The 18,983-nt window shown below is 40.6% G+C and overlaps 1 protein-coding gene across 1 annotated transcript in view; it reads left to right on the top strand.

Annotated features, from left to right (window-relative positions):
- The first annotated feature begins 477 nt into the window (after positions 1–477).
- Positions 478–18,983, top strand: part of celf6 (CUGBP Elav-like family member 6) — a 130,683-nt gene continuing 112,177 nt past the window's right edge. The window contains exons 1-2 of the mRNA XM_076077955.1: positions 478–674; positions 10,219–10,301. Coding sequence (XP_075934070.1) covers positions 494–674; positions 10,219–10,301 — 264 coding nt within the window. The 5' untranslated portion in view covers positions 478–493. The remainder of the gene's footprint in view (positions 675–10,218; positions 10,302–18,983) is intronic.

The raw sequence follows: 18,983 nt of genomic DNA, 5'->3' as shown, positions 1-18,983 counted from the left end.
CCCCAAGCTTTCCACTCTAAATAAATGTTTACTTCCATATTCTACCCTGTGGGACCTCAGTCATCCTGCTCTCTCATTGGTCTGGGCCGCGCTCATTATGCAAATTATGTGGTGGGCGTGGTCGGTTCATGAGTACGAGCTGACGTCACGGGTAGAGGGGGGGGGGGGGGGGTGCTTAAAATATGAAAACACATAAAGCATAAGAAAAAAATAAAGACGGCTGATTCCAAACAAGGGGGCGTAAAAGAAGTAGAGTGAGTAGGGAGGGAAAACCGGAGGAGTCGGGAGAGAGGACGATATAACAGGGGGGGGGGAGTGTGCTCTGTGCAGTTGACTATAGAGAGAGAGAGGAGAGAGAGAGAGAGAGAGAGAGAGAGAGAGAGAGAGTGAGAGAGAGCGCAGCTCACCGGCCCATTGAGGAAAGATGGCTACAGTCACTGCAAACGGAGTGCAGCAAGAGAATGGATTCAGCACCACGAACAGCGCCGGCAGGATGAACGGGCTTACCATCGGCCAGAACACCATTCCAATGAAGGACCACGACGCCATCAAGCTTTTCATCGGGCAGATTCCCAGAAACCTGGAGGAAAAAGACCTGAAACCCCTGTTTGAGGAATTCGGAAAGATATACGAACTCACTGTACTGAAAGACAGATTTACGGGAATGCATAAAGGTTGGTTATTTCGGTATCTTTACTTTTGTGTTCCTTTACAAATTTAAAGGAGAGAGAGCGAGAGAGAGAGAGAGAGAGAGGGAGAAAGCGGGAGGGAGAAAGAGAGAGACAAATCAAAGAGCGTCCCAATTCAGTTATGGGGCAGAGAGCATGAAAAGTGTGTTCATTTTCAGATTTTTGGGACAGAGTGGGAGCCCCGTAGAGCATTCACACACACACACACACACACACACACACACACACACACACACACACACACACACACACACACACACACACACACACACGCGCACACACACACACACACACACACACACCTACACACGCAAATATCTAAGGCGTAAGAGGGAGAACACGTGGAAGTGAATTGCTTTGAGAGTGGAGGGTTAATTGTTACAGCGTCCAGCCCATCCACGTGAATACTCCAGCTGAAAACGCCTTTGTGTGTTTACATTGACTCTCATGTGCTGAGCATCCCAGTTTAAGGGGGCGGGACAGGCAAGCGCTGGATGCTGTGTTATTTCTGCAGCTGCAGAAATATCTCCACAACTAAAAAAGACTGAAAGAGAATCCGTCTGATCCGCATCACAGATCCATTTGCAGCATATTGTCGGAGATAAATAAATGCTTTCAGGGGAGCGGAACGTGCAAACCATTATCAGGCAATCAGCATCCGTGATTAACGTGGTGCTGGCATGCTGCTTTGACCTTTTAGTCGGCTAATATGTAGCCTACTTTTCGGACGTCGTTATCTGTGGAAAGTACTATTTACACGGCAGCTGTATTGTAATACTGCTCCGTGGGCGGGTTGCAGTCAGGAAGTACAAAGCAGGATAATAGTAGAGGCTGAGATCCAGCATGCATCGTCTTCTCGCTTGCTCTGTTCTCACCCCCGCTGTCCCCCTCATTGTCCAAAACGAGCGGGATCAGTATTCACTTAGTAATTAGTCAAGGATCGATCATTTCTAATGATAGTTATAATGGTGAATGCCAGAGAGCGGGTTGGGTATTTGAGTATAGTAAGTCACAAATAAAATCCAAGTGCAAAATTCAAAGTCCGAGTCTGGTTAAACACAACTTACTGCTATTATGCACTTATCTTTTTATATTTGTACATTTCATGTAAAAACAAATATTATAAAACAAACCAAATTTTGAAAGGCAGTAGCTTTATTCCGTTTTGCATTTAGATGTTGATATGTTTTTTTTATTACAAGCCTTAAATTGCAACAGCTTTTCCAGTAATGTTTGATAGTATCCTATTGTGGCTAAGGGAAATCTAATAATCATTCAAATGTAATAACAAACTATTATCACTATTTTAATTATAATTTTAGACTTTGTTTGTTAATGTTTTAAACATTCATTTTATTGGAATGGAAATACAAAATAAGGTCACACTTCCAGCACTATCCGTGTCACCATGAGCAGGCTGTCCTCCAGTTTATTATCAGATAAAGTACATTATTATTATTATGGCACTGCTGCTCTTTGCTATTTATAATATTTTGTAGATAGTTGTTAATTATCTTTTACATTTTATATATAATTTTAAATCACGCATGCACACATGTAGCATTGAAATCACAATCAGTTCACTCTGAGTAAAAATGATCTATTCACAAGGCAGGCAAATTATGTATGATATGTTAGTGGCTGCAGTTCATGATCTTATTGATCAGTGCAAGTCAAGTTCGGGAGAAATGAGTGTGGGCTCAGCCTTGCTTTGTTGTGTGTGCAGCCCTGAAGGTCTCCATGCACCACCTGTTCCCCGGCCACCAGTCGCCGGTGCTCAACCTGCTCCTTCACTTTCCGTTGTTCCTCTTTGGAGCCCAGTGATCGATTAAAACAATATTTCTGATGTTCGTGTTGTTTACGCCCGTCCTCGACTGTCCCTGAATGTCAACACTCCAGAGGATGGTTGCCTCCGGACGGATAATCCTGTTCCAAAGCCAGACTGTATGCCCGTTCAAATCATCCCCCTCCAAGGCCACTCTGATGTATGCATTATGCCCACTTCATCCGGCATGACATTCAAAGTCACTTTGGGAGCACAGGCGTGCACTTTTAATAAGATTTCACCAATGCATTATATGGATGAGTTTTTCTTATTGGCCACTTACCTAAACCATGTTCATGCCTCATGCTGCGTCGATGTGTGATACCTGTAGACCGAAGCAAGAACGAACTAGAGTAAGAAAATGGGATTAGTGTCGTGAACAAAACAGAAGTATGTAGTGTATCATGTGCGGTGTCACTCAAGGAGAGCGGTTTAAAACACTGAATGAATGGCCATTCTAAAACCAAGAAAAGCTTTTGCAGGGTAATTGAAGGCAAATTTATTACTTAACTTAAAAAAGTACTTGGGCTTCTTCAAACTGAATTATGTTGTAAACAACACACCAAGGTCAGCACGGCAGTCTTCTATATCAGTAGACTTCTAACTTTTTTATTAATTGTGATTTCATTTGACAAACAATCCTATCTCAAAGCCCACTTACATTGTCCTCATGCAGCTTACACAGACTTCATCAATATGAAATTTAATTGTTTCAGAAAAATAGTATATAAAACTACCAAAACGTACATAAGTCCTCTTTAAAAAGCAAGTGAACGCAATTGAATGATAATAAAAATACGTATGATTTTTATTTATCAATAAATTAGAAAACTGTGTCTTGCCACACTGTTAAACATTTTCCTCCTCATTTAGGTGCTGAAATCAATTGGGATATAAAACCTAAGCTCGAAAGTGAAGTTTATATTGTGTAAAGTTTTATATTCAAAGGTCCAGTGTATAGCATTTAGGGGAATCTAGGCAGTATGGAATGGACTGTGAATAAGTATGTTTTCGTTAGTGTATAATCACCTGAAAATAAGAATCATTGTGTTTTCGTTACCTTAGAATGAGTCATTTATATCTACATACAGAGCAGGTCCTCTTCACAGAGGTAAAAATTGAAGCGGATGCAGAAGTGCCTTAAACTTGCATTCTTTCAAATGGCCAGCAGGGGGCTCCTCTGGTTGCAAACATAAGTCACATTGTATGGACATCTATGAGAAAATGACCCCTCTTCTCACTTGACTAATTACCTCAGTGGACATTGTAAACATGAGTTTATGGTCTCAATCGCCAGTTTTAAGTCTTCTTAAATACAGCATGATGTTTACCTTTTCACAGTGTGTTTTCAGTTCATGAAAGTTAACTGTAACATTTTTGGTTGTCTAAAAAATGTCTTGTTCAGCGTTCAATTGTACTTAACTCCACCCTCTCGTGTCACTTCTGGTTGCCAAAACCAAGATGGCTTCAAAACAGCAGTCCACAAACCAATGGATGACGTCATGGCGACTAAGTCCACTTCTGAAACACAGTCTGAATTAGTGCCAAGCTGCTGGACATTAGAGCATCCATACATTTTCCTTAGGAGATACTTGGGACTGAAAACAATGCTAAAGGGAACGAATATTGGACTTACAGCAGGTGGCCATGAACGCGACTCCAAAAGAACGTTAATGCTATTGCTCAATGTCTGCTAGATCTGTAAATAAACAACTGTCTGTCAATAAATCTGCTAAATCAACTTAAAGGGTGATAATATGGTGTGTTCATTTGGTTTTTGCTACTGCCAAGGGCCGAATAAAAATAGTTATTGCAGGTTTAAAGAAGTTCTCTAAAGAGGGAAATGATTTTCAGTTTTCTGGTCCATCACTTCAATACAGTGAAACATTATGTTTGGTCAAAACACCAATTGGACGAAAACACACCGGCTGTATAAGTGTTAGCATGAGGCTGAAATTGAATTACCCATTGGACTGTAGTTTTACAGTTGAAGACATTATGCTACTCATCCCAGAGGTTTCATTGTTTCAATGTGTTGGTGGTGAGGTCTTGACATTTTAACCTCTCTGGGTTGTTCACTTCATGATGTCATGTAAGGGTGTTAGATGTTTGCGTCACAAGAAATCTCAATGTCTGCCACCTGCGAGAAATCGGATGAGAGTTTAAACATCTTCACAACTTCACACACTCTACAACTAACAGTGCAGTGGAAAGTTTCATTTGAGCCTGATGTTGTACTGCCAGGATGAATACATTGATTGATTGTTACACAATACTGTCATCAAGATAGACCTCGAGTCATTTCCTTCGCCTCTATACAATATACGTTTTTGCAATGATCGTTTGTCAAAGTATATGTATTGCACAGCAGTTTCAAAAGTGGTTTGTGTTCTGTTTAGTTCTCAAAAATGCATAAGATGTCAATGGATATTGGCTCGCTATTATGTCAAAGTCCCGGAAGGCTCCCGAACTTGTAACATTGTCACAAATTCAATCCACATTTTTACATAAATAGTAACACAAACATTTTTCAGAGCAGAGTTAAGAGGATATAATCAGCTTGGCTCCACGATCCCTAAAAACATAAAGTTCATAAATATTTAGTGCAGTGCCATGCATATAGTTTGACTGCTACTTTGAAATCCCTCTTCGAGCTTAGTTTGTGGTTGAGAGAGATTTGATTTGTTTCGGATAGATGACGTATATGGCTGTTGGCATCAGTTAGTAAACCGTACCTAATGGATGATTTGCAGCACTACCTTTTTTCACAGCTCGAGTCCTGTGACAAAGAATTGCACCATAATTATGGATTTAAGGGCAGATCAAAATATGTCATGTTTGCTCATGACTAATTCATGTGGAATGTACTGCATCACTTTGAACAGATGTTTTATGCTTTGTGAATTCTTACTTTGGGCATTTAGGGGTTCTCCAGGGACTCATCTGAATATCTGGGGAATTTTGTATTTAATATTTTCCTGTACAAATTCAGTGGATTAGTGTTGCTGTATCTTCAGAAGGCGTTTTTTTTTTTTTCATCCGTTTCTTTTAACGGATGATTATATCCTTTCCGTAGTTGTTAGACGCTCTTGCCTTTAATGTCGATTTGATAGTTTGTGTGTCGTCAGGGAGCCTTATGCAGCATGTGGGATGACTTGACACTATTGGCGTGCGCGGTGCTCGCTCGTCAGTGTGTTGTGCAGCCAGGTCGTGCTGTTTAACATCCATCATTTCGCTGAGCACTACATTATCATAATACTTAGTGTCAGTGCCAGAACGCATGCATTGTTCAGACATGCTGAATGTTAGTGGGGGGCAAATCTTTTGCTTGAGTAGCGTTATCTATCAATCCGTCTCTGATGCTGAGAGCAGGGACTCTGAGCTGCACCACACAGCCAGGAGCAAGAGATACAAAGAGACGTTAAATATCCTCATCCATTCTCCTCTCCTCGGTAGGTCCATGCAGTGTAATTGGCTATAAATAGCCTGCCAAATTGACATAAAAAACCTCAGTAGGGCACTAATATCTAATTGCAAATGAGACATAGAAAGTAACAACAAATCCTTGAAAGTGTCTTTTCAATTCATAGACAGTCTTGTGGTACTCTGTGAAATTCAATTATGTGGCTTTAAAAATAAATAGTTTTGAGACTTTTAGTAGCGGCCACAAGGGGTTACAGATCCGAGCCTGTATTTGGTTTTATATACAGTATGAGCGTTGTGGAGGAAGTGTTGATTGACAGTTTGTGTAAGTTGAGTGACAGGTGTAGCGTAAGACTACAGATGACCTCTTTGATCATCAGAAAGGGGGCTGTGTATGAAGCAGACAGCTAACCACTCCGAACAGCCCGCGCCGAATGTAGATCGACTGAAAGATGCTCGGCAGGTAATAGTGTGGTTAACACGGAAACATGAAGCGGTTGATGATTCCTCACATCGTATTTGTCTCAGCACCCATGAGAGGGTCAGGCTGTCACATTCAGCAGCATCCAGTTGTTTTACATAATTTCTTTTGCGCCTGTATCTTCTTTGGAAATGAATTTGCATTCTTTTCCCAATTTAATGAACATTCTTCGATCAGACATGTGTGAGGAGACTGGAGGAAAGCAAATTGCTCATGATTCATGAATTCACTGCTAATGAATTGAAATTTTATACAAATTTGTTCTGGAGTTATTTCAATTACAGATACCTGATGCCTTAAAAAAGCACAATTTACTCTTAATGCCTGGATGCATGCAATTGTGAGCACACACTAATTTCCATTTTAAAACAAACTTTTAGAAGAAGCGTTACAGGGGGGGGGGGAAAGAGTTATTTAAGTAATTACTCGAAACATGTCTTGCAAACGCAAAGACACATTTCACATTTCTGGCTTTGTCTTTGAACTAGTTTACAGGGTTTACTTTTTCATTTGCCTTCAACATAATGTGTTGAACCTCTGTCCCCCACTGAAATTATAGTGTGGTAAATTGTCTTTGATTACCAAAGTATTATTTTCACCCCACTTAACCTGCTCATCACAGAAAGCCACCAGTCCTTCTGTTGCCACCATCACAGCCATGTTCTCCTATTCTTCTTCTTCCCATTTAATGCCTACGACTTATTTTCTCCAGTCTTTGGTTTAAGATTTTGTCAATTCAAACTTGAATTCACAAAGGAAGGTTTAAACGTTATCTGAGTTATTTGCTGAAAATGAATACCTTATCTTATGTAGCACTACCACAACAGGCATGAGAAGCACTGAAGCACTAAAGGACCAAACCAGTGTTTATTTCAGATTGTATCCTTTTTACTAGGCTTAAAAGACTTGCATCAGTTCCTCAAGTTTTGAAATACATCACAGTGAACATCATGTCTGCTTTTGTTGTCAAAGTTTGTTTTTTTGTGGTAATGTTGTGCAGACAGTTTAAATCAGTTTGCACATTCTGCTGCATTACCACTGCAGCAGAACACATTGTTCAGTGTCATACTGAACAATGAAAGTGGTATGTTTTTGAAAGCTCCATTTGTGTGATTGCACATACTACCAAGAGGACAACCCTGTGGGATAACCTGCATGTATGAAAGTAATCCCATGCCAATTAGTCAACTTAAACTTTTAAGCTGACAGCCCTAACCTGCTACCAGCTGCTACATCCTTGTTACCGCCCCTCAAACTGTATCATTGTGTCTCTCCTCATGTTCTCCAAGCTGAATGCTCATCTGTTCCACAACTGGCTTTCTCAGTCCTTTGGGCTTAAGATGTCCCCTGAGCCAGCACTGCTGGATATGAAGCTTTCCTAAAGCCCCGCCGTTTTTTCACCACCGCCAGGAAGCCGAGGCAGCCACGCAGCTGGCCTGGATATTAAAGGCTACACTGAACAAAAAAGTCTAGTTTAACAATTCATTTGAATTAATAGTATCACATGCTATTTTTCTTAAAGCATCTAGAAACATTTGGATTGGGGAGAGATCGCTTGGAGTACAAGTTCTGCATTCAAAATGTTCCTAAAGTAAAAGTACCAATGTTTTTGTAGTAGTAATATATTGTATTATTGATGCATATTTAATCATCTGATCACTTGCATGTCAAATCTTAATCTGAAGTAACCAGAAACTATAGTTGTAATGCAAATAAACTACAGCTACCACAAAATTGTTCTTATGTAAATGTACATGTAAATGTACTTAGTTACTAGAAAAAGTTAAAAAGAGTAGGTATAAACAATAAAAATATTTTTTGAAATTAAAGAATTCTTTCAACCCAAAGTTTATGTTTCACTGGATTAAAAATCATAAACACAACACTTTAATGCTAAACATTGTTGAAGAAAAGTTTACCGGAGTTCGTACTCTCTGGTAGGGACATTTTTAAGTCACACTTCAGTATATCATGTGATGAAATCTTGCCAACGTATTTACTAAACGTCTTGGCAATATGCAGCAAAGTGACACGGTGGAAAATACCAAAAAGGTTAGAGCAAGAGGAGTGTTAGCAACAGCCTACAATTCCCATAAGCCTTTGCTACGACATGCCCCCCAGGGAGACCTCGGTTCATGTCTCACAGTTTTGTAATGTCACAAAGGATGAAGAGTGTTTCCCCAGGCTCCCAAACTTTTCTGCTTTGCTGTGTGGCATGCTGTTTCATCAGTGTCGTTTAGGTGATTTTTCCTCTTGAGTAACTGCCTAGTTGTGGAGGTGGGTGAAGGTTGTCGTGAAAGGGAGCTCTCTTGGCCGGGAGCCAGAGTGTGTTGCTGGGTTTTGGGGGCGATGGGTGCTATGTGCTGCACGCAGGGTATCATTTGTATGTCTGAGTCTGTGTGTGTGTGTGTGTGTGTGTGTGTGTGTCTCGTTTCTCCCATGGGAATCCTTGGCAGCAGGTGTGACATGCAGTAATGGGAAATTATGCTGCACAGTGCAAAACCTCTTCTGAACGGGGTCACCCACTGTCAGTTCTGCCAAGCGCATAACAGAACAACCACTCACCCTTTAATGAAAGCTGTCACATTTTTGTAAAGGAATTATTTATTGATGCATATTCATTCTGTTTTCCTGAATTTTAAAACTTAAAGGAAAGTCTCCAGAGATGTGTGAGGGTAGAGTTTCCGCTTATCACCAGAGGATTTTAATAACTTAGTAGCTAAAAAAAAAAAGGACTGTTTTACTTTTTCTTCCTGTGCTTGGTTCAATAACTAGGAAATCATTCATAAGACAGCAGTATGCATATTGTTTTAGTAACGATGTGAAAACAATAACGCCCTTTCTGGGGTGACTAAGCATTTTCAATCATCACTCCTGATTTAAATTTAACCTCCAGGAACACACCTGTTTTTACACCTGTTTAATTTAGCTTAGTCTTTTTCACTATATTAAACTGAATGGAGAAAAACAACAACAACAATACAAACAATATAGCAAACATATTGTTGTCATAAACAGTGTACATTTGCATGAGTTCAGTAAACCTAATCTGAAGAGGTTGTCATATTTTGAGAAGAAATGTGTAAAATTGTAATCTTATTTCTCAACCAGCATGTTATTTTCTCTGAGGGTATAGAGCTATTAACTTCAGAGAGCCACATTCCAATTGTCAGAGCAGTATATAAATTCCATTTTAATGTAATACATGTTTTTGGAAATAGCTTGTAAGGTCTTATAGTATGGCTTGCGTAGATTGGAATTACTTCACAAATCACAAATCTCTGGGTCCATTTGGAAGGTTTTTATGTGTTTTTTTTTAAGTCGACTGATGCCTAATCTCTGAACAAACGTCAATGGAGAGATGTTACACTGGCTTTACATGGTACATTTTAAATGGACTTTCATGGTAGAGCCAATGAAAATCAAGATCTGTTTTTGAAAATACACTTTGTGCAGCTTAAACGGGGTTACATAAAGATGATGGAGAAGGCTTAAATTGATCTTTTTTCAATCTCTTATATGTCACAATCGGTATTTTTACATTTTAAACATTGTATTTGATGGGTGCTAAATGCTGAAATCCCTAGATCATCAAAATCACTTTACATGTTTTGGATATCATGTTTTGTGATCTACTATAAAGTCCTACTTAGCATCCAACAAACACAACATACCACGTACTCTTTCTTTAAACAATGCAATATGGTCTCTGTCACTTTAACAGTTTTTCTTCTTTTTGTCATAAATGGTGGTTCATTGTGGATTAAACCCATCTCTCTCCTGTCTCCCTGATACTCTAGGATGTGCCTTTCTAACATACTGCGCCAGAGAGTCAGCACTGAAGGCCCAGAGCGCCCTCCATGAACAGAAGACTCTGCCAGGGGTAAGTGCCCCCGATCTGCCCTCTGTCATAGGCTAAAGCCCCTGGGGCAGCCAGCCTGGCATGGGATCCTACATTAACATAGGGATTATATCACACTTGCACACACACACACACATATACGTGCACACGCCAAAGCACATGGGGACACAGTACACATTAACACACACATTCAGGCACACACACGGGTATGGAAACAGATGGAAAGAGTCACTCACACTTTCTCAGCCTCTTTCTTGCTCGCTATCAGACACATTCTTTCTTGCTCACTCACCTACACACACATGCACACACACACACACACACACACACACACACACGGACATACAAAAAGAGTGTGAGTGGCCTATCTCACCTTGCAGTGTCTTATTACACTAATCACCCCAGCGGAGATATTTGATAAGCGCTCTTTCATAACAGCCTGTGCCGTCCTTCCCCTGTCCTCTCACAATATGGCTGCCACAGACACTAATTGCCTTGAGGAATCCCACTCTCATTATCACATATAATCAAACAGTAAGTATAAACAATCATTTTTACCATGTATATCACCATCTGGTGTTTTTTGTTTTAATTCTCTCCCGTTTTTAAATTTTTTTCCCCTGTTTCCTATCGGTTGCCTTTGGGGAGCGAGTAACTTTTTCAATTAAAATAATAGCTTCTTCAAACAACACAGGTAAAACCTACCCAGTAGTGGGCTCTTAAGCCCACCCAGGAGGAGACCCTCAATCTGGGATCAGCGTGAGCTTGTGGTGTGTACCTGTACTTGATGTGTGTGAAGGGGATTCGACTCTCACATCAGGGGAATTATCGAGGTGTGATTGAATTACGCCCGCGGGTCCCTAAGAACGTGAAACTGCTCCAGTGCCCAGGCCCCCCTCCCCTTTTCCTTTCACCATGAACCAAGACACCCTCCCAGGTTGGGGCTTTAATCAGAGCCTCGGGATATCCACCTGAATCTCTGGGGAGGGAGAGAGGTAGAGACAGGAAGTAGGAGGGGAAGAAAGTAGGTAAAGGGATTGGTTCTGGGGCCAGAGGTGGTTGATGATTGGGTGGCTTTATATTATTCCTCACTGTTGGGTTAATCAGCTGTTTTCACTTCACTTCATTTCATAGGTACTTTACTGAATGTTATGCACACAGGTACACTGCGGAGAAAGAGTCCCTGGTGACCGGGATCCCTGGCTCGTTACTGCCTCCCGCAGCTTCATAATGAGATGATTGTCATGATGGTCCTGGATAGGTGTTCCTGTCTTTATTGCCCTCATAGAGGGAGGTTCTTGTTTGTATTCTATCTAGAAAGAGGTTAATGGCATATTCTGTGGGGTTTGGGTAAACATTTCCCCAGTACATCTCACAGCGAGGGGTCAGTCCTGCAATCTCAGACTGAGCACCGCCTGCAGACAAAGGGCTAATGAAGATGTGCTTTCTTTCTGCGTGTGTGTGGGTGTCGATGCGTGTATGAGACAGGCACAGAGACAGAGAGAGAAGGATATAGAGAGAGAGAAAACAAGAAGAGTTGGAGGGACACAGGGACAGACGAAGGCCGAGAGAAGTGATACTTCTGGACAAGCCTCATTGTCATTGTTATGGCTTGATGCTTTGAGATGCTCTGTCGTATAATGCTGCCCTTTCAGTGGCTACTCCACACAGTGTGCAGACGTGATTGTACAGTGGGATTGTGGCAGTGTGACTGTCAGGCAACCTACATGCAAGAGATCTGGCATCTGGCAATTCATATAAAATAAAGAATACATATACAGTATATATATATATATATATATATATATATATATATATATATATATACATATATCAAGTCTTTCACAAGATGATGACTGACACAAAATCAAAATAACATGTTGGACGACAAAATAATACAAACGCTGCCTAAAAAATGTATGTGATGCAGATGAATCACATTTGCAATAGCAGCTGCATATATGTCATACAGGGTTAAATCCAAACTGAAGTGTTGTTAGCTTTAAAAGAGCTCGGACAGTCCTCAGCCTATTTCATCATGTTTATCCAGCTTGATGTGAATCACCAGTTACCTTCTCTTCTAGTGTGTCTACCTGCATAAAGATATTATTTACAATCCGCTAATGGTACATGACTACAGACTGACAAAATATGTTTATGTTGGCATCACTGATTATGCCTTAAAAAGTTTAGAGCTACATTTTTAAGTAACAAATCCTCTTCCTCTAAAAATATATAGTTCACTTAAGAGAGATTGCCTCTCTAACTGAGCCCAGATCATCACAGTTGAAGGGATATGTACATGCCCAGCTTCATAAGTATCTCTGTCAGAGTGCTGTCTTTCTACTCCGTCCTTCATGTAGTACTTTCATTGGTACAAAGTGTCCCCTTTTCTGCACTTATTTTCACATCATAACACAGAGTGTGCATTTCACCAAAGGAGGAGACTAAAGGCTTAACGGTGTGACAGAGAGGAGGCAGATATATCTGCGTGTGTGGTCTCAGCATGAAGCCACGGCTCTTACCTCATCTCCAGATTGGCTGTGAATCTTACATTTTTCCATAATTCACGTTCCTTTATTTCCTTTACTACGTCTTGTACTGCATTTACGGCATTCAACTTGCCACCAGATAATCTGTCTCTGTGTGTTGTGGCTGAGGCGAGCAGTGTTTACATTGTTTGATTAATTGCATGTAAAGAGCATAATGAGCTCTTGATGTCCCGTGCTCCCGATCCTGCTGCTACAGTTTGTACTTTAAATGTAATCAGAGATTCAGCCTCTTGCCCTTGGTGAGCTAGTGCTGTTGTGTTTACGTGCACATTCAGCATATCCCCCGATGTAGGGCAGCATGGCACTGCAAGGGGACAGGTTAGGTCATGCCTGTGAATGATTTCTCCACGATATGATTAATTCCTAGGACGCTCACACACTGACTTGCGCCAGAGAATAGCTTGTGAACAATGCACTAACATTTCCTTTCTACATCACTACAACTTCTGTAGATCCAGGTAAGTTGTCCGTCTATAAACTTTATGGAAATAGTGGTACTTTCTTTTTTGCAACATCATCTGGAAATAAAAAACACTGAGACAGTATGAATTATATTTGCTGTTAAAGCACCAAAATGTTGCCAATGCCAAGTAGCCTCCAAACATGCTGCCATTGGAGCCGGAAACCTTCAAATGAATCTTGCCTTTTCCTTTCAGAACCACACCACTTTTTCTTCTCAGGCCAATTAGTTCCTGGTGTTGGCATGTAACAAGCATGCTAATTGGGTGCCACTAAAGCCCAAAAGCCAATTAAAATTTTCTTGGAAAAAAGATCCAGCTTCTCTTTGTCTCTCATTTGGTGCTCTCTTCCTCCCCTCCCCCAATGCCTTCTCCTGCCTAATCATCTTTCTGCCACATTCGTTGCCCCACCCTCTTTTTTCCACACTTACTCTGTGGAATGTGCTGAGTTTCAGCTGGCACCCCAACCTGATACTTGTCATTTACATAGATCTTTCTGTAAAGGGATCGACGTTGTTTAGGTTTCTGAGTGAGAGTACAAGCAGCACCTGACCCATGTATTGATGACAAGGCAGCCGAGTGTCACAGTGAAGAAGATAGGAGAGAAGAACAAGTTACAAACTCCTACTTTCTGAAGTGTTTCACTTCATATTTGAAAGGGTAAGCTGGAAGATATCAGCTTCCACCAAATTGAGTAGCAAAATGTTTGGGTTTCTCACATTCTTTTCTTCTTCTTCTTCTTCTTCTTCAGTGCATGAAAAGTGCAGAAAATTGACTTCAGTGTGTGTCACACAAAAATGGGTCAGGGGAATATTGTGCAATAGCGGTATTATGTGTCACTAAGCACACTGACATGGCCCAGTGCATCCATGATCTTGACACTCTCCCTGTATCACACCACAGATGTGGCCACCGTGGACGTGCCATATGCCTCTGTCTAGACTCAGTGCATGCTGAGAATAAGCAACCAGCATTTTTCCCCTTGATATTTTTTGTCTCCTAAAACCACACATGCCGTAGATAGGCAGTGAGTATCAATACAAATCAAAGTTTAAATTGTGAAATTGTTCTCCAAGTTTGTTGCTTCATTTTAGTCGTTATTAAAGCAGACTTTTGTTCACGGAAAAGTGACTTTTTAGGGGAATTTATGAGGTGGCAAGAGATGAAAGCTCACATGCATATAAATACACACATAAACACTCACACCGTTATGCAACATGCCTAACCTCTCTCTTTTATTACCATGTATCTAAATGAATACGTTAAATGATTTATTCAGTAGAATGGGCTTTGTGTGGAGTATTCCAGGTGAGAGTTGTGTGTGTTGCAGCGTCAGGGCATCTTAAGAGGACACACTGAGTCCCTCTCCAGCGGGTCCACTCCTGGACAGACATGCTGCAGTTTAAACTAATTACTCAGGCCACACAGGGCCTTTACCCATTCTTTTAAGGGACAAATTGTGTTCTGTTGCCGATCAATTTGTCCTCCGTGCCAGATTTGTCAGCCTCCAGTGCCCCTGAGCAGTTGCCATTATGAAGCAAAAAAAAAAGGCCTGGGCACTGGACGTGAGACCTCTGTTAAGGCTCCCGCTGCTCTCCTCATCATCAATTATGTCTATATCATTTTCTTTCTGCTGCCCGCTTTAGAAAATAAATTAAAAAGGGCCATTGTTTTTCTAATCCCCTTGGGATGAAAGCATTTACTACGCTGCTGCATCGTGCATGGCCATCCTGCCGATTAGGGAGTGAATGGAATCACAATCTAGGGATGCACTCGGCATTGTCTCCTATTATGCGGCTGGTGGCCCTGAATATTGTGCTAAAAATTAATTTTGTTCCATCTGATGGGATTTTCAACCTTGGAAAGTACGAAATGTTAATCCTGGCAGGCAGGCGGATGGACATCGTGGAACGCCTGGCTTTTTTACCGGCCAATGTGGACAGGGCGAAAACATAGTTGATAGTGAGAGAGCCCTTAACCAGCCCATAAAGATGGCAGGCCAGAGGCACCGGACAAATGAGCAGGAGAGATAGTGCTTTTTACAGGCTGCAGGGCAGGAGAGTTTGGGTGTTCAGAGGATGGCAACAACCAGGCTCATTTGTCCTCTTGATCTTGAACATATACTGCAATAACAGGTTTGTTCCCAGGTTGTTCAGGTGAAAATCCCAGCTCCTCAATTTATTGAAAGATGGATTCAGGAACAAAGTTAAGAATGTTTCCTTCAAAATGAGATCCATAATTGATATTAGTGCATTCGACTCGCACAGCGGAAGCAGTGTATCCATGTGTCTGTGTCGTTCTATGTAGATTAAGAGGAGACAATTAAGCTCTTGTTCCCCAAAATGACTCTTTGATTTGACTCTAGTCGGACAGTGAAATCTAGTGGCCAAAGAAGCTCCAGTAGAAATAAAATACCTAAAAGATAATGACTTGATGACTAACGCTGGATGTTTTACCAAACCGTAGCCCCAACTTTCCGTCCGTTAATTGTGACACACAGAGTCTCTCATCACACCACCAAAACCCAAGTATTGTTTATCCTTCCCTTCATCGGGGGAAGTCTGTATAGGGATTATTTTAGGAAAGAAGTCTTCTGGGACTGAGCAAATATTGTGAGTTAGTAAATACATAATTAAATGTCATTACTTTACATACACCCTCCCATAGGTTACACCTTTTTATTCTGTGCAAAAAGAAATGCCTGAAAGCAACAAGCTGAACCTTTAAAAGTGCAATTACAAGAACAAAAATGTAAAACAAGATGACAGAACACTTTAAAATGATAGATATAATAATAATAATAATAACAATACATTTTATTTATATAGCGCTTTTCATAGTACTCAAAGACACTTTACATTAAAATCATCATATATAAAAGCAATACACTAAAAACATAAAATACACAAGGCTATATAGTAATAGCAATCCTAAATTGAGAAAATGAGAAAACATTTGTGTTTGCCTGTAATCAAAAATATTGAAAGGTGTACCATGGGTAATGATTTTGGAAAGATTAGCATCATCCTCACTGGATGGGTTTTGTTTTAATATGTGTTGAAAGCATGTACGCTGAGTAGTTCCTTCACACCTTTCCTCCATGTTGACACATTCACTATCTTTCCCTCGCTGACAGGTGGAGCCAGACTCCGCCATGCATGCTCTCCTGTGCTAATTTATCCACTTCTTTAGCTGTAATGAGGCAGAACTCGTAAATGTGGGGACAGCATTGTTAACATTGCTGCTTCACTGGGGGAGAGGAGAAGGATGAGAAATAGCGGAGAAGGATGGAAATGAGGCCCGGGTGCTGTCATACCTCCAAGAATGATGCTTATACTCTTTTACCCGGGTTGGACCGCTGTCTCTTAGTTAGGCTGCACGCTGGAATATGACATTTCCAAAACCAATTAAAAATCGAACTTTCCGTTGGATCCAGATCCGGCTGTCTGGCAATAACAATCGGGTAGAAATATAAATAACAAACCAAAATTTAGGCCGGATCTTTCCCTCCAAATCATCAAAAAATGCTGTGGATTTGGCTAATTAACTTTCTATCCCATTCAATTTGAGAAGATCAAAGCCTAAATCTAACTTCAAAGTTGTGTAATATTCAAAGGATGCCTCCATCTAGTTTCAGACAGTTTGATGTCTCAATATAAACAGGTGTTGGAACCCTACAACAAGTTGGTAATAATAAAAGGTTTTTTCGTTTACCAAGACAGCTGCATGTCAAACTGAATATTTCTTTGAGTTATTACTTTTCTTTCCTGTCCCCCCTGCTGGTTTTTCCCCATTTCCTCTCTTTTCCGTCCCTCTCCTCCCTGTCAAGCAAGTTTAATAGTAGCCTTTTAATTGCCATTCACAACTCATTCTGGCAACCATGGAAGACATCCGGGCAATCTGCACGTATTTGTTCAAAGACAAAAACAAAGGGTGAAGACAACATGTTGCTGCTGAGTTCAGCAAATCATTCATCATTCATTCAATCACGTGGACTAATGTAAACTTTGATCTGATTTCAAAATGATCTCCACTCACACACACACACACACACACACACACACACACACACACACACACACACAGAGGTATATGTAAGTAGACGTCTGACATATTTGGAAGGGGAAAGAGACAGGAGGTAAGGGGTGAAAGAAAGAGCTAGGGAACAAGGAAGAAAGAGCCAACGAGGAAAGAGATGAACTGATGAGTCACCATGAGAAGAGAGAGAGAGAGAGAGAGAGAAAGAGAGAGAGAGAGAGAGAGAGAGAGAGAGAGAGAGAGAGAGAGAAAGAGAGAGAGAGAGAGAGAGAGAGAGAGAGAGAGAGAGAGAGAGAGAGAATGAGAGGAGATGCATTCTTGCATAATTAACACCCGAGCATCACCAGGACAAACTCCTCCATCAGCGTGTCCAAAGGATTAACTACGCCACGCTCCTCTTATCTCCCCCATTTCGTTTAAGAAAGAAAATGACCTTGCGCTTGTTTACATGCTGATTAAAGACAGGAAGGAGACTGAGTCAGTCAGTCTATATACTATAGGCTATGTGTATGTGTGATGTGCATGTGTGATGTGCATGTGTGACGTGCATATGATGTGCTGTATTTTTCTTCTACTTTTAAGAACCATGTTTGAATATTAGACCTTTGAAGTAAGGTCATTTGTGCAGAGTCATGTTGGCTTCATCAATAGGGCAGTTTAGGGTTCCTCTTCGCTTTGGGATTAAGGCAGCTATGTTTTTAGATATATGTAATTTATTGGGAAAATTGCCATAAAGAGCTGAGGCTATGATTGAGACTCTCAAGTCTCTTTATCTTGATATTGCTATGGTAAGTGTTTCTCAACGTGAAGGCCACATTCTCGTAACCCCTCCTGCTTATTTTTCCTTTTCCCTCAAAAGTTTTCTCTTTTGCCATAAAAGTATAAAATCTCAGTCAGTGAGAATACAGTATAGAGGCATTTTGTTTGGTACTTTTGGCAATAATCTATCACCAGCGATTAATTGATGTTGAAAACTGCATATAGCAGCATTACAATGAGAATTTGGTAGAATGAAAGGTTGTGTTAGGGTTAGGACTTCGGTTTTAGATCAGGCTCACTTTTAATCATTAGAAAGTGTTATGGCTAAATTACGGTAATCTGTGGTGAATTAAATGGACATATTTTGTCATTTCTGTCTTGAGGCAATAATCAGGGGCTTATATATGACCATTGATACATGTTTTGTTTGCTGTAATCAACCCTCCTGTTCATACTGGACTTGAGGTGATCCTTTCCTAAGTGCAAGGTATCTTCCTAAGTCTTTTTTGTAAGAAATTCCCTCTTTGTGTTACCATTTCTCCATCACAGCTCAGCAAAATTACACTGCAAATGGGTAATTTTGTACTCAACAGACTAAATGTGGAAAATACACACTACAAATACAGACTTCATGAGGTCTCATATTTGCTTCAGCTGAACTTTGGAAAGTATTTTGACACAGAACGAGAATTCTGGGGCTTCTCTCCCATTTTTTCTCCCATGTTAAAAACACTTTAGGAAAGGCTTAAGAAATTAAGAAATAATTAAGAAATGATCGGCATGTGAGTATTGTTTTAGGCTAGATGTCATCATTTAATGTCCACACATGTATAGTGGGACAATCTTGATATTTTGTGCAGTCAGTTTTTTCTTTCTTTCTCTCTCTCTCTCTTATT

Source organism: Anarhichas minor, unplaced genomic scaffold (assembly GCF_050575085.1).
Source record: "Anarhichas minor isolate MPS153535 unplaced genomic scaffold, ASM5057508v1 ptg000062l, whole genome shotgun sequence".
Classification (NCBI taxonomy): Eukaryota; Metazoa; Chordata; class Actinopteri; order Perciformes; family Anarhichadidae; genus Anarhichas; species Anarhichas minor.
The sequence above is the reverse complement of the archived record's forward strand: the minus strand, read 5'-3'. Positions and strand labels throughout refer to the sequence as shown.